Below are 16,235 nucleotides of genomic sequence, written 5' to 3'. Positions count from 1 at the left end.
TCCCCCATCCGCAACTAGCACATGTGCAAACTATGTCTTATTATGATTACCTAACACTGGTCATGCTGGACTAAAAGTCTGGATAGAAGGAAAAAACTTACTAAGGCCAAAAATATATAATTTTTTCTCCAGTGAGTCTTGTAACTTTAGTTGCATGGTGAATTTTCCAAATAAAATGGGACCATTGTGTCTTTCAAATATTTAAATATTTTTTTATCATTATGATCCACACTTTGATAGCTATTATGTTATATATATATTCACACAAAATATTTTTTAAAAGATGCCAATCACAGTGATAGAAAGTGCTTAAGTCACATGCTTGCTCTTCCTTCTCATTTGTGCATTTTAAAATCAACAAATTAAATTCTTTGTTTTTTTAGAAATTGTGCAGACCAATAAAGTGCTTAAGTTACTAAATTTACATATCAGTTCTCTTGTGAGAATGAGAACATATTGTACCTAAGTTATGGTAGATGACCCAGTCTGGACTAGTTGAAGCACTTTCTGCTTCCAAATATGCTTCCATGGCAAGTGTGTGTCTTCCTAAAAGGAAACTGTAAGTGAAAAAAATAGTGAATTGCGAATCAGCACACAGGCAACCCAAAGAGCACATTTAACTCACCTTAAGTATGTATAAATATTATTCAAATACGTATTAACAAAAAAATTGTTTTATTCTGGAAAATAATTCAGTAGGTAATAATACTGTGTAGGTACTTTAATTTATAAAACTTGTATCTCCAAAGCAAGATTATGTGCTTATATTTTTTAACAAGTTCACTACACAAAATAAAAAACCTGACATAATCCATGTAAGTACGTCATTAAGTGATGGCCAAAAAAAATTATAAAAATATATGTGGATGACTGTTTATTAGCTCATTAACATGCTCTAAAACATATGCTGTAATTCATGGAATTCATAAAATTCTAATTTAAAACTACAGTATACTCCCTATTATTCGCAAATGCTACGAAAAAAAACAGCACATATGTAAATCTGTATTTTATTACAAGTGAGCAAATTGGAACTCTACTGACGAGTGTATTGTGTGCAGTATACAGTAAAACGCCACATGCCTTCTCGGAACTCACGCAGTGTCTAATGAAGCCTCTGAGTACGTACAGAGTGTATCCTTGTTACGAAGCAAGTACCGAGCACTTTTATGTTTACATTACTGAAATGTATTGTATGTTAATTAATCAGTATTTTAGCATCATTTAAAAATTTTTACTGTTAATTGTATCTTTTAGTGTACATAAATTTTTAGATTTTTAAGTTGAAATTAATGTTTCCTTTTTTGTTACCAAATTTTCGGCTCTTTTGCGGATTATCCGCGATTTTCACTATCCGTGGTGGCCTTGCCACTTGATTTCGCGGATAATCGAGACTGTACGTACTGTACCTGCATCATACACCTTCTGAAAGTTGAATAAAACAGTGTAGAGGTGCTGCCTATCAGGAAAGCACCCCTAGTTGATAACATTATCCACCAACAAACAATAAACTACACGAAAGAGGCAACAAAAGATGCTAGTCTCCAGACAGAACATGTTAAGTGGGCATTCACTGTTACCATTGTTGCTGACACAGCTTGTACAATAAATATCATCCAACCATGATTACCTGTCTGTTCTGCACAGACAACTCATCCATACGGTCAAACAATTTGGCTCGGGTAAAATAAAACAATTAGGTATAACAAAAATTTAAAAAAATGAAGAAAAAAAATTCTGGCTACTCTACAGTTCTGCATCACAATAAAAAAAAGGAGACAAAGTTGTTGCTAATTTTGCTGCCTCACAATGTACAACTCATCACTTGTAAATGCAGTTTCTTTGGCTATTCTGGCTTGGCTGTTACCACAATAAATAAGCAGAAATGGGGTAAAAAAAAATAGTAAGTTTTCTTAAACAACACTTCGTATCCTACTGTCTACATACTCACAGCGAGCGTGCAACTTGCTTGATGTTATCTGAGTTCCCAGGATTCAGACTGTGGCACTTCTGAAAGTATTCAAGGGATTCTTGAATTTTCCCTTCATGGCGGAGTATCACGCCCTGCGGAGAAAAGTGGATGATTAAAAATTCCATTTGCAGAAAAAATACATACAACCAGTATTACTTAAAGTACAAATACAAAAACAATTAGGCCTACTCTGCAAAAAAAACATTTGCCATATATAAGTACTGCTAATGTACTACTTCAGTATATATAAAATACCAGTGCATTTATATACTCACTAAAACATAATTTGCATATTCGTTCATGCCACAGCTCTTCTCCAGCTCCTCGTGGATAAATATTTTGCAAATGTCAAATTCATTTCTCACGTAATGCATGTTTATAAGCCAATTTCTGCTCTCCACAATTGGGCATTCTGGAACTACAAAATATTTTATAATATAACAACACAACACAGGACATTCAATGTAGCTCATGTCAGGCATAGAGAAGGACATATCTACACCAACACACAAATAAAAAAACTTTTCTAGCCTACCACGTACATAACCGTTACGGAGTTGGGCGGCCCAGTCGTTTAGACAATGAACTCACACTCCGGAGAAAATCCATAGGCTTTAATCCCAGTTGGCCATTAATATTTTAATTTTCTGTGGTGTCCTGGAAATCACTTCAGGCAAATACCAGAAAACACTGCTGGTTTCTTTCACATCATCCTTTATTTTTGTTGGGTGCTACATCATCTATAATGACCTTGTTGGCAAAATGCAAAGCTAAAATAATACTACTTAAAATTTAAAGTACAGTAAAGTCCCGAAAATCCAAAATTATTGGGAATAGACCCTTTTCGGAGAAACAAATATTGTGGATTAAGAGAAATCATTCTTAAAATAAACTTAAATTTAATGATACCACATGATTACACAGGTTATTTTATAAGGTCTATATAAACACAACAAAATCTCGGGACGAAATAGGTGATAAGAGCGGAATGCTGCCTATTTGTTCTAACGACCGAAAGGAGAAACGGGGTACAACTAACAGAACAAGTTTATTTTTGGCATGGACTTTCACTTTCGGATTAAGTGGACTTTCGGATTACCAAAATTCAGATTATCGGGACTCCACTGTATCTCGTTAGATATGAAACATGAAGGGTACAAACCACTGTCTTAGCCAGAGGTCAATAATCGAATTATATTTCATAATGTTACTGCAGTGGGTACACTGTAATTTAGATTACATCCATGCTTAAACCTACATGATAATGCAAAAAAAATTAATATGCTTAACCAATTGGCTAAAAAAAATTTGTATTTTATACATAATTGTGCGTATCTAGCGTATTTTGTGATACCAGTGATTAATGAAATGAAAGTAAGACTTTTATTAAAAATAATTTAATAATTTATCGATATCATGAAAGATTACGGTCACACCCGTTCTATTTTATTTTGCGATACCGGTTTTAATTCTTTATAATTCATATCTCCCGCAACTTTCATTTTTTCAAAATCATGAAGTCCTCTAATAAATAGGGCACTTTGTTAGAATTCAAGATATCAATGTAATTTATATCATGCACACAAATAGTGTCTTTGATAAAGAAATTTTGGTATCACAAAATACTATGGCAAGGGAGGGGGGGGGGGTGAGTAGTTTACGATACAGCTAAAATATATTATTCAAAAATGCATTCATTAGAAATAGTGTTGTAAGTTTTTGGACATACGCCATTGCTAAGAACTTTTTCTGTTGAAGAAAAAAAAAACACCGAAAAGACAAAAAACACAAAATTAGCAAAAAATTGCTGTTGTCAACAAGGATATAAACACCACAAAATATTCCGTAACAGGAATATGGTTAACAAAACAAAGAAAAACAAAGAAAAATGTACTAAGAGAACAAAAAAAAAACCACAAATGATGACACAGAAATATTGAACCCAAAAAAATTCAGCACAGTGGTGGAAACGAAACAAAAACACGACAAAATGAAAAGACGAATCAAACACAATAGTTTTCCAAAAAAGAATAGAACGATAAAAGAACCCCACAAATGATGACAGCACAAAAATATATTGAACCCAAAATAAATCAGCACAACAGTTTAAACAAGACAAAAACAAAAAACGAAAAGACGAAACAAACACAATAGTTTTACCAAAACAGAAACAAGCTTGGATTGGATGTTTATATCCTTGGGTAAATATTTACTTGGGCGGTATTTCCGAAAAGAAATGTTAAAAATCCGAAAATACCTTTATTTTATGCTCTTCAACTTCCTCTTTTCATTAAAATCGGCGGAGATTAGAAATTCCAAATACTTTAGGAGATATTGAATTTTTAAATTTCTTCATATGTAGTTGAGCGGTATTTGCGGAAAAAAATGTTAAAAATCCGAAAATACCTTTATTATATGCTCTTCAAATTCCTCTTTTCATTAAAAGCGGCGGAGATTAGAAATTCCAAATACTTTAGGAGATATCGAATTTTTAAATTTCAGCACAAAACCAGCGCATTCCTGTGGCGTGCGTGGACCATTGTTTCTTGTTTACGTACGAGTATCTATTTTTTTATTGGATAATGATGTCACGTGATTGTTCGTGATAGGCCAGAATTCAAATGAACTAATACGTGATTATTTAGTTCAATTATTGTTTAAAACGGTGTTTAATTACCGCCTCCAACTTAGATGAGTTTTTAACGTTTCTAATTTTAAAGTCTTATTTGTTATTTTGATATTGTTGCGCAAGTAATAAGTAACAAAAAAATTTACGTGAGTTGTTACTGTACATCCTTTGTTACGGGTTTGTTAGGTAAGGTCAGTTACATTATAAATAATTTAAAACTAAAGAATAATTAAAATTAATTCACATTATTTTTAATATCACCTTAGTTTGAAAGTATTTATAATGTAACTGACCTGACCTAATCGACCATTTTAGTTTACTGTTCACCGTCTGTCCGGGTTTGTTTGGTCAGGTCAGTTACATTATAAATATTTTAATTATTAATTACGCATTCACGATTCACGAACACACTGCAAAATAACAAAAATGGCGCCGCTCGAATGGTTCCACAGGTCTTGTATTGCAAAATTAAAAAATTCGATATCTCCTAAAGTATTTGGAATTTCTTATCTCCGCCGCTTTTAATGAAAAGAGGAATTTGAAGAGCATATGATAAAGGTATTTTCGGATTTTTAACATTTATTTTCGCAAATACCGCTCAACTACATATGATGAAATTTAAAAATTCGATATCTCCTAAAGTATTTGGAATTTCTTACCTCCGCCACTTTTAATGAAAAGAGGAAGTTGAAGAGCATAAAATAAAGGTATTTTCGGATTTTTAACATTTTTTTTCGGAAATACCGCCCAAGTAAATATTTACCTATTTTTCAGTTTTTCTTCAACAGAAAAAGTTCTTAGCAATGGTGTATGTCAAAAAACTTACATCAAGTCATGCACTCCCATTGCACAAATCTTTCACAGATAATAGAAATAGTGTGTTTATAATTCTCCGCCCAAAACCCTATTCCTGCGCTTGTCCCATAGGAACGTATGGGTGGCAATTATGTAAGCGACGCCATATTGTTGACGTCATTAGTATTGTTCATGGAATCGTAAAATACAACTAGTCCCAGAAATTTCTGTGCTTTTGTGGATTTTATTCCGTTAATACTAATTTTTTTTCTTATAATTACACACTACCAACTACAGCAATATTCATTTTTCAAAAAGTAAACTAAAATAAACACAAGAATGAGGTAAAGTTTACGTTTGTTGTTGTCAAGCCACTGTGTAACTACTTTTGTGTTGAGATAATGCTTCTCGCTATAACGATCAATGTGTTGATACTATGTTGATTGTGGGTGACCCTTAAACTAGATATTTGCTGATAATTACCATGCATCGTACCTTTGATATTTTTAATCAGTTGTTTTGCACGAAGTGGAGGTGTGATACTGCTACTGGTTATTCCATTTCCAATAGCACCATACATATCTGTAGCTACTTAGTACAAATAACACGGGAAATCCGCACAACAAAAATCAGAACAAGCCCAACATTTACAAATGTGTATACTGGTTGCTATAGTGACGTTTACATCACACTTTCAAGCGTAGAGTGACTATATAGGTAGAACATGAAAGAATTTGTGTATGTACAATAGTCTACGAATATCTACTTTGCCTATAAACAGATGAATGAAGGGTATACTGTATAGCGTATTCGCTGATAGTGTATTAAATTTACTATTATTTTGTTTGATGTATAATTGTTTAATTGTGCCAGAATGTTTTATTAAGTTATATTCAATACAATTTTTGCAATCGCTATGTTTAATCGGTGAATGATGGTTTCCATCAAAGCAATAAAATAAAATTATATGTAAGAATAGTAGTAAAATAAGGTGTATTAGCAAAAATATAAATTGTTTTTACAAGGAAGGTAAGTTAAAATTTACGCGTTCATTTAGAACCCTGAGACAAGTACTGCATTATGCAATGAATGTTAAATGGTATTTTGTTGCATTTTCTGGCCGATATTTTCGGCAGTTTTCCAAATCAAAAGTGATATCTCTGCAAATCTGTTAAATGGTTAATTTTAAGATTGAAATGTAAAATTCTGTTTATTTTGATTAGAAATTATGGTGTCGACGAACAGCCTACCACGGGGTGTGAAAAGTAAACATGTTGCAAACTGAATACTATTTAATACACTTATACATGGCTGCAACAAGGATGTGGCCTGTCCTTAGTGGTAGATTAGAGTCTATTGGTAGACACATCCCAACGGTTTGTATATGTGCTAGCTGTTCAAACGCGTATGTGAGGTGGAAGGCAGCAGATCCTTGAATTCAGTGTAGGATCTTAGATGTGGTGGTTATTTGAATACATAAAGAACCCTAGATATTTTAGGGCAGAAATAATGCCACATTCCACATGGGCACAGAACAAAGATACAATGATAAAGCTGGATGCTAATTGCTTGAATGAAGTCATTCGCTAGCAGATTGCTCTTCATAATGAAACATGATAAAGCACAGAGTTTTGCTATAAGCCGAGCTGACTGGCTCCACATGGGCCATTATAAAGGTATGCCGTTTGTCCCTGGTCCCTAATCGTGAACTGAAGTCAGTGAACTCTGTTGGGCGACAGTAAAAAGCCCTGGCGACAAAGAGTAGTTAAAGTGAGACCTGAAATGTGTCCTGTGTCCAGGCAGGTTTTACGTACGTATTCATTATTAAAAGTGCATTAATCCACTATATTGATTAGATAAACAACTGTCATATGTAACAAACCCTGTGGAATGGTCATGAGACCGTAAAAAAACATTTATTTGGATTAAAATGATGTCGTACCTCCTGAGGCAGAAAAGCCTGGTTCCCATCTGGCCAGTACCAGACCCCCACAGGTGGAATACACCTCTAGCCCTCATCCACGTCAAAGATTCAATGCCGACATGGAAGGAGGATATTCAGTATTGTGGTAAGCAGCCAGTTGTGTTAAATATTATAGTATTTGTGTGTGTGCCTGTTCAATATGAATCAACTTCTTTAGTGTTCACATGGGAAAATGCATCATACAAGCATGTTAGCCACTTAAGGGCACCCTATTCTGGAATGCCAGTGGTTTATCTTAAGGCCTGGGACTTATCTTAAATTATAAATTTATAGTTATGTTTTATCACCCATCTTAAATATAGTTATTGAGCAGGTCAAAGCGGTCACTGACTTTTTACAACTTGACTAGCAATTGAAACTTTAATCTTAACATAATATTAATACAACATTTTCAGGCCTTTAGCCACTTAATTTGTCATTAGATTTTTATTCAAGGGCTTCATAAAATGTCTAGTTATTAAGTTTTACATAACATTAATTTTAGTTCCTTTTATGTGATTTGTGTGCAGATGATTCTGTACCCCACTCTCGCCACCACCACCTCGCGGCAGTCTTCAGTCCTCAACAGGCCACAGTCCGGGCGGACGCATCGTCCCATGGGGCACCATAACCGTTGTTCTCACTGACTACAGTACTTCCGATAATTATAGTTTTTTCAGGGTAAATATTTTCGATTTTCCCCCTCCATGGATCCCTGGACCATTTACGGTGCAGGGCTTAACCCGGCTGACACTAACTTCACCCGCCATGTAATCTTTCCACTGCAGGGTCCAGAACGTATGATGCTGGCCGATTCCAGTCCATCGTTTTAATTAAAAGTAGAGCATACTTTTGTCATTAATTCGCTAATGTAAATATACTAGAGCAAATTCGTGGCTCACCAGAGCCGGCTAGAAGCTACAGTTATTAAATCAATTGCCCTACTGGCCAACTTTAGTAAAACCTGTGCAAGACTGTCACAAAATCTCATCTCATGTAATGTGAAGTACAACAGGTATAATTTAATTTTCAGCTGTGTTTCGTAAATATTAATGTATAATTTTCTTTCTTGTTATGTGTATTTGCAAATTCGCTAGTCAAAAACTTTACAGCATAATGCAAGTTGACGCCGCCGTCGGTGCTCCCTCTGAGAGCACAGGCCGTTATGTGTCCTCAACACCTGAACCAGTGTCAGTGCGCCGAACACGCCCGCGCGTTTAGCTTAGTGCAGTGCCTCGAACGGCATGATGTCAGTCACGGCCAGCTAAGTGTACAAAGCGCCCGGCTGCGTGTGGAAATGTGCATATGTTATCCAGTGCATATGTAATTAAATTAACTAACACAAACTACAACTTTTAATGAGCCTAATAATTCTTGATAATTAATTAATGATGTTGTATATTATTTCTGTTCACAAAACTGGCCGGCATCATCTTCCCGCGCTCCGTCTTTTTCCGGGTTTTCCTCCCCTCCCTGGCCCGGTTGCCAGGGAGAGTCGTCAGTAGCCTTCCAGCACTCATCAGGGCCGGCAGCCCCGCGCACGGGGAGCATCCAACTTTCGCGCCAGAATCCACATGTAACGTCCATAGGTAATATTTCTGAATCTTCTTTCTACAGCTCCACGGTCGGCCCTAACCGGCCGTACGATATTTCGTACGGTCCTTAATTAAAATGTGCGACTCGACTTCGAGTCTTTCACATGTGCTACGTAATTGATAATGCTTTAGGCAGCCCGCCGAGGTGCCTGCGCTTCACGCTTTTATATCTCACTTCGGAGAGCTAGTACATTGCCCACGCAGGGCGGCATTGTGCCGAACGCGTAACTGAACTTGTGAACGCATCATCTCCTGGGATGTGCAACGGTCGCGGACGAGATACAACACCTGGTTCCGTCATGCCCGTTCCCAGTTTAACGTGGCCCACGCCACCACGAGGACGAGCCTCGATTTACGTAACTTCCATGAGCAAAGGTACCGAAACCATCCCGAGCCCGGGACTCGCTCGTAATGACTTTAGTGTTTGATTTCCATGTTAATGTTAGTGTTTGCCTTCATCATCACGTCTATGTCTATTTGAGTGTTATTTGTAATCTCTCCCACAGCCACTAGCATACTTTCGTATTACCTACCGTACGGGCTACCTCTTGCTAGGTACTAGTCTTGCCGCGTCACGAATCATCGTCACCGTAGCTCAGGGTAGCCTGCACCCCTCGTTGGAGTAGTCTTCGGAACCCCGTGAGACGTTATACAATACCGCCATTCGAGGGCCGTGTGGGCAGAGTGGAGGTCGACGATGATATGGCCAGTCACGTGAAAGTGCCTTAAGTGAAGTGAAATTTTGTAACGTGTGCTTCAGTAATAAATCAGTTAAATTCACGTGTGTTATTTTCATAAGTACGGCGTCCTGGGTGGCCATAACAGCCTGGGGGGTCCTTTGTAGACGCGTCCCTGCCTGCAGCCACGAGGCAAAGAACCCCACCCTTGAGACCAAATCTCCTTTCACGTATTTAATTAGCATAATTTCCAGGACAGGCAACGGGGATGACCGGCATCAAAGTACATAACGTGAACTGCAATGTATTCGATTTGTTAGAAGATTGACCAACTTGAACTTACAAACATCTGCCAGCAACCCTAAATTTCAGAAAATGATGCAACATTTCACAAAAGCATCCTCATTAATCCAACCACTTTCATTCATGATACTTCTGTTCCACTTGGGAAACCATCTTTATAGGTACCTACTCCTTTTGATATCGCTTCCCTTTTAAAATTACAAAGGAAGGAATAATATAACTGTATCGGTACAAGCCACAACTGTAACGTTCTCGCCTCTTTCAACACATGTTTGGCTGCCAACAGTTGACGAACTCTTCTCTGCAAGAATTTTGCTGGCTGGTTTATTATCAAGAGGAAAACCAGACTAATCGCAATTATAAATTGCTGTGACTTGTCATTAATTGTTCTTTGTTATACTCCTTTTCCAGAAAGTTAAAAGTTTCGTTTACTTAAAATTTGTTAAGGCCTTGACAGTGAGAGAAAGAGCGAACTTTTGGTTTACGCAAGCTAATGTCAGGGTGCCTTCCTAAAAATCCAGTCATAAAGTATCAATGATCCTGACATTTTATATATATGTGTATATATATATATTTTCGAAAATTTATTTATTGTGTTATTTTATCGAGCAAACGAAAACGCGACTTTTCTTATATCTTGACTTGTTCACACCAAAACCACCTTTAAAGAGTCGAACAATTCTCCCTTTTAATGCTAATCCTGTCCCTCTGTAAAAGTTGTTTAACTTTTTTTTTTCAACTGCACTATTACGCCACGACATAACGGCGCTGAAGACACAAATATGGCACGCCACATGTCTTAGCTGCTGCGCGTTTACTAAGATATATGTTATTTACATCATCCATTGCTTCTCTCATATTCTCCTTATCCAATGCTTGCGTCGTTTTCCGATTGTTCTTGCCCTATCTGTCAAAGAAAAAAATCCCAGTAAGGAAATCGCCTAATTAACAACATTTAAACGAATGATGACCTTATTTGCCCTAAGAACTACCCGATTCGCTCGACTGACGCGAAAAGTTCAAAAAATTAAGTTGGCTAAACTGACTGAAGCTAAAAAATAAACGAAAACATCGTTACTTTGTGTATTAGTTGCATGCATGACCCGCTGTGCTGAATAATGATATTTATTATTTATCTGTGAAATAAAACCAACGAAAATAAGAAAACGTTTAAAAACAGACACTCGTGAATTCTTACCTTTACAAAACTGCGGAAAATGGAACAGCAAACGCGCTGGTAATGTTACACGCATATTCACGGCAGCGGTTTAGTTATGCTTTTCAACAGTAGATAGCAGCAGTGGCCTATCTCTTTTTTATTTATCAGTACTGACGCCTAGAACAAGAATTACCCGATTCGGCCCCTGACCCGATTCAGACCATTTTATCCTATACAGGATACAGATGATGGCACAGATGAATAGTTTGTCTGAGGAGAAAATAGCTTACCATGCGGGGGCCGTTAGGCTCTTGTTTTGTCCATTGCTGGCTTTATGACCAGTAGTGAGTGGCTACACTGACCACTAACTCCACCGCCAGTCAGCACCTTAATACTAGGGAAGAGTATAAATAAATTCATCCTAAAAATTGATATGTTTATGTAGCACAGTGCACCCTACCATGACGTGGGTACACAATGGTAAAAAAAAAACCTTAATATTAAAATTATTATTTTTGTATGTATATATTTTTTGTTTTATTAAGACTATAACTTAATAATTAGAGCTTAGTTACTAATTTGCGCTACTATAATTACTGCTGGGATAATACTAGTTAGAATATAGAAGAACCGTCAGCATATACTGAAGGGTTGAGTCGTGGTGCTCCCGCCCGATCCGGGTTGACTGCACGCGAGGTGAGATAGCGGACAACCCGCCACCACAGGCGTGGTCGCGGACAACCGCGCGCTATCTGGAACAAGCATCAGCTCTAACAGGACAGGACGTGACGGCCAGCACCAGGCATCCGCCTCGGATAGCCCGTCGTCGTTCAAGAATGTTTCATCTGATCGCGTAACTTGGAGGGATGCGCTCCGGACCTCGTAATTGCAAATCGGAATTTACCCCTGCGGTGGGTTTAAAAGAGTGATAGCTTTTAAACAATCCCGAAAGTAGCTAATAATGGACACAAAGAATGATAAGAAGTCGGGAACAAGTGCAACGAGAGAGATCAGACACGAAAAGGACAACCCCTCTTATAAATCGCTCAACCTTAATATAAATTATATGTTATGTAACTTTAAAAAGAAGTATGAAACTGTTTTATAACATCAGGCCAGAAATTCTTAAAGCTTTTGTTTGGATGTTTCAAGCGTTTTAGACCGATGTCCGTAATAATGAAAACTATTTTGAAGTTTTAGCAGCATCTTGGCCCGTAACACAATCAATTGTTAACAGTTTCGTTGTTCGGGTAATGGTGCTACAACACATATCGCGAACACGGTTATACGTTCTTTGAATGAATTGTGTCATGGGGAAGAATGATGTAGTGCATATGCTCCTGTCATCAGGCACAAACAGACTGAAACGTCGCAACTGTTTTGTCTAAGGATGCATATTGTGTTAGTCTGTGCTGTCGTCGTTGTGTTGTGCAGATTATCAGCATAGTCACATCGCTGGGTTCACATGTGCGTCGCTGTGTTGTACAAATTATTTATTTAGTCACCTCGTTGGGTTCGTCTGTCTTCCGCTGTGTTGTCCAAAGTCTTTTGTTTTGTCATTATTTACTGTTCTTGTTGCAACTGCCTCGTCATTCTCAGCTCACTGCGTTCGTCTGTGCTGTGATATTTTTCTGACTTATACCGTCCACGGATTAATTTTTTTGGCATTGGCAGATTTTGATTTATTTTCTGAGTGTTTGTGTATTTACCTCTTTGTCCGTTCTTGAGATTTATTTACGACATAAAACGCAAACCAACAATAGTATACGTCGAAAAAAAGTTTCAAATCAACTGTTCAATACTTGTCAGCAACTAGTTTATAATTGTTGAATGCATTTTCACTATTTTTCTTTAAATTCTTTCACTTTTGAGGTGATTTCTCCTTCCATATATTTTAATGCTTGTACAACTTGACTTAGAATATCATGAAATAAAAACAATTTATTTTTACTACATTTTTCAAAAACTTATTGACACATATTTTGTTTGAACGAGAATATCTGTGACGTTCAATATTCCTTCGAGAGCAATAATCAACTAGCTTCATGGAAAATGTTTTAGACTATACTTTACAGTAAAACCAAAGCACGGATCGCCTAGCAAAATTTCCAGGATCCACACAAGGAAGCTTAATATAATGTTTATCCCATATTTGCATTAATTTTTTTTTTTTTTTAAGTAAAACCCATGAATACAGTTTTCAGACCAAAGGAGATACCAAGTAAATAGTACTGTCATATTCGGGGTTTCAAGACAGGGCCTAACAGTTTTTTACAGTCAATTCCCATAGTTAAAAGTTTAGGTTTAAGTGATTCACATTTAAAGTAATATTTTTTTTTAAGCTCTTCACTCTTTCTTCGCTACTCGTTGATAAAATTGTTCTTACGCTTGATTTCCGTTAACTTTCCAAGTGAAGAACATTAAATTTATTTCTGAATTTTGTCATAAAAATGATTGAATCTACTTACAATTTCCTTTTAGCGCACTGTAACGACAATTCAATACAGGTTTAAGAGGTTAAATCAAGTAAATAATTATAACCATTCGCCAATTTAGAGAAAATATCTGTTGCCGAGAAAATGTGAATACGTATAAAAAAAAATAAAACAAGCCAAAATAAATTATCGAACACGTAAGAAGGAACAAAATAAATAAAACAAAACAAACGCGGAAAACCACTGAACGATTAATATGATGATTGAAATGAGTGCAAAACCACTGACACGAGGCAAACATTTCTGGACGACACAACGAAAACAGCTGAAGTGAACACAGTAGGATTCCTTCGACGAAAAAATTGAGACATTTCTTCAACTGCGATCAACCGGCACAAAGCAGACTGATCGATAGCGTATGTCCATAATTTTTTATAACTTATTTTATCTGCTAAGTTTGAAGTCATTTTATGTGGTCATTATGGGATGATGGTTAAAATTTCAATCCCAACTTCTGAAATGACCCGAATTTGTGAGCACTCTATTTGTACCTATCAAGTGGGTTGGTGTTGGCTAAACTCTTGGATATTAATGTCTCGAAGTAATTTGCAATTTATGAGGGATGACAAAAATATTGTATATACTATAATTTGTAACTAACAAACTATTCCTGCTCAACCCTTAAAATCAATAAGGATGCTTACTTTTATATATAAAATATAATATTTACAGGTAAATTAATATTGATTCAAGTCATGGATACCAAAATATTTATTTTACTAGAAATTCGACAGTCAAAGCGTCAAGTAAAGATATTTCTCATGGTCTAAAAAGCTTTTTACATTAATGTCTAACGATAGTAATTGCAACGTGATAACAGTTATGTAACATTGTGTAAGATATTCATAATTTATTCATCATCAAATTCGCCTTTTGTAAAATAAAAATACAGTCATACAGTTGTTAGTACTTTATACATTGAAAATTGTACACGACAACTTTAAACCTACAACTAAGTTCCACAGAATTTTATTTGTTATCCGCACAAACATATTAATTCAATTATCTTTGTGAAACAAGAATGCACGTAAAACACTTAACCACATGAGTGTACAGAGCCTTACCAGACCTGATCAGTGTTGCGAGGCAGAAATAAATGGCGAATTGCCACAGTCCCTTAAGCCTGTTTTGCTTTGCGAGGCTTCAAGCTTGTACCGTGCTCAATAAGTGCTACCGTGAAGTCTTATCGTCCGAAGAGGAAAAACGAAGGTGTGAAAATAAAAGGAGGGGGAAGGAGGGGCAATTCGGCAGCGCCAGGAAGGCGCCGGGCCAGTCTTGCCATTATTAATTCCCTGAAGAATTTTACAAGCAGTCCAGATGTTATTTATTCTCCATTTTTTTTTTAAATTTTTATAATAGAGCTCAGTGGTAGCTAAGGGAGATCGATCGCGGCTTGTTTATGTAAATTGACATTTTATCACGCTCGCCTGTCATGCCCACTTGCTACTGGTTTTCCCGAAGAGCCGTGATCTGCTCGATATTCGCGCAAGAAGCGCTACTCGAGGACAGGCTGGCAAACTGCTCGACGCAACAAGTTCGAGATAGCTGTCGGAGCATCTTTTTTTATTATTATTTGTAACAGTACATTAGTCTGGGACGATAAGTTACGTACAGTGCCCTTCCACGTCCATGCGTGAGAAAAAAATATATACTGGCTTCTGTACATTTAAATTTTGGTCATCGATGCACAAAAATAAGTAAGAACAAAATAACGCACGCTTGCAAATTACAGGTTAAAAACAAACCACCGCCATGTTAGCTTAACCACGCACGACTACTAAATACAGGAATAAATGAAGTTGATGGTATAATGAACTTTTATTGTCGTCATTAAGTACCATAATAATGTGATAAATGTGTGTAATGTTACTATTACTTTATTAGGTAGATTTCAAAGAAATACTACGTATTTTAGCCGTTACCATGGTGCGACTGTAGGAAAATTTTTATATAGTTTTTCGTTTGATGGTTCATACATCCCAAAACTATAATAAACTCAAAAGTTATATATATCTATAACTTCTTGTGGGCGCGATAACTGTCGCAATTTCACACAAATAACTTCCAAACTGATACACAAAATCTAGTAGTGGAAAATCTCGGTTCAGTTCGTTAATGAGCAATATCCGACCAAAGGGGTGGAAATGGGGAAGGTTTTTAAAGAAACAGAAAATTCGCTGTAACTCCCATAATATGGAAAATATCACATCAGTTTGAACGAATTATAACTCGTAGGAGAAATAGCAAAATCTTTTGTGTGAATAAATTTTTGATACGACCAACCATAAATGCAAGGGGTTGGAAAAACAAGGGTTAGCGGACAAAAAATCACAACTCCCTTCGTAGGCGCAATATCGAATTCGTACGAATTTTGTATTAAATTTATAATTTTTATCTCATACTTTTATTGAAACAATTTTTGATTAGATGAACCATTGCTGCAAGGGGTTGAAAAATGAGGGGTAGAATTCAAAAAATATATAACGCCCTTATAAGGTACACTATGCAATCCATTCAAAGTTTTTGCAAATATTATAATTTTTATCTAAAACTCTTGTCTGAAACAGTTTTGGATAATATGAACCATTATTGCAAGGGGTAGAAATAACAAGGGTAGAAAGACAAACTGTCATTACTTTTTTTTTAA

At 36.3% G+C, this 16,235-nt stretch overlaps 1 protein-coding gene across 1 annotated transcript in view; it reads right to left on the bottom strand.

Annotated features, from left to right (window-relative positions):
• Window positions 1–6,098, bottom strand: part of LOC134532966 (Bardet-Biedl syndrome 4 protein) — a 38,365-nt gene extending 32,267 nt beyond the window's left edge. The window contains exons 1-4 of the mRNA XM_063370051.1: window positions 5,892–6,098; window positions 2,248–2,390; window positions 1,952–2,064; window positions 463–557 (exon numbers count right to left, since the gene is read on the bottom strand). Of these exons, the coding sequence (XP_063226121.1) occupies window positions 463–557; window positions 1,952–2,064; window positions 2,248–2,390; window positions 5,892–5,976 (436 nt within the window). The 5' untranslated portion in view covers window positions 5,977–6,098. The remainder of the gene's footprint in view (window positions 1–462; window positions 558–1,951; window positions 2,065–2,247; window positions 2,391–5,891) is intronic.
• Window positions 6,099–16,235: the final 10,137 nt, after the last annotated feature.

Source organism: Bacillus rossius, chromosome 6 (genome assembly GCF_032445375.1).
Source record: "Bacillus rossius redtenbacheri isolate Brsri chromosome 6, Brsri_v3, whole genome shotgun sequence".
Classification (NCBI taxonomy): Eukaryota; Metazoa; Arthropoda; class Insecta; order Phasmatodea; family Bacillidae; genus Bacillus; species Bacillus rossius.
Note: the sequence above shows the minus strand (reverse complement) of the source record. Positions and strands in the feature narration are given on the sequence as shown.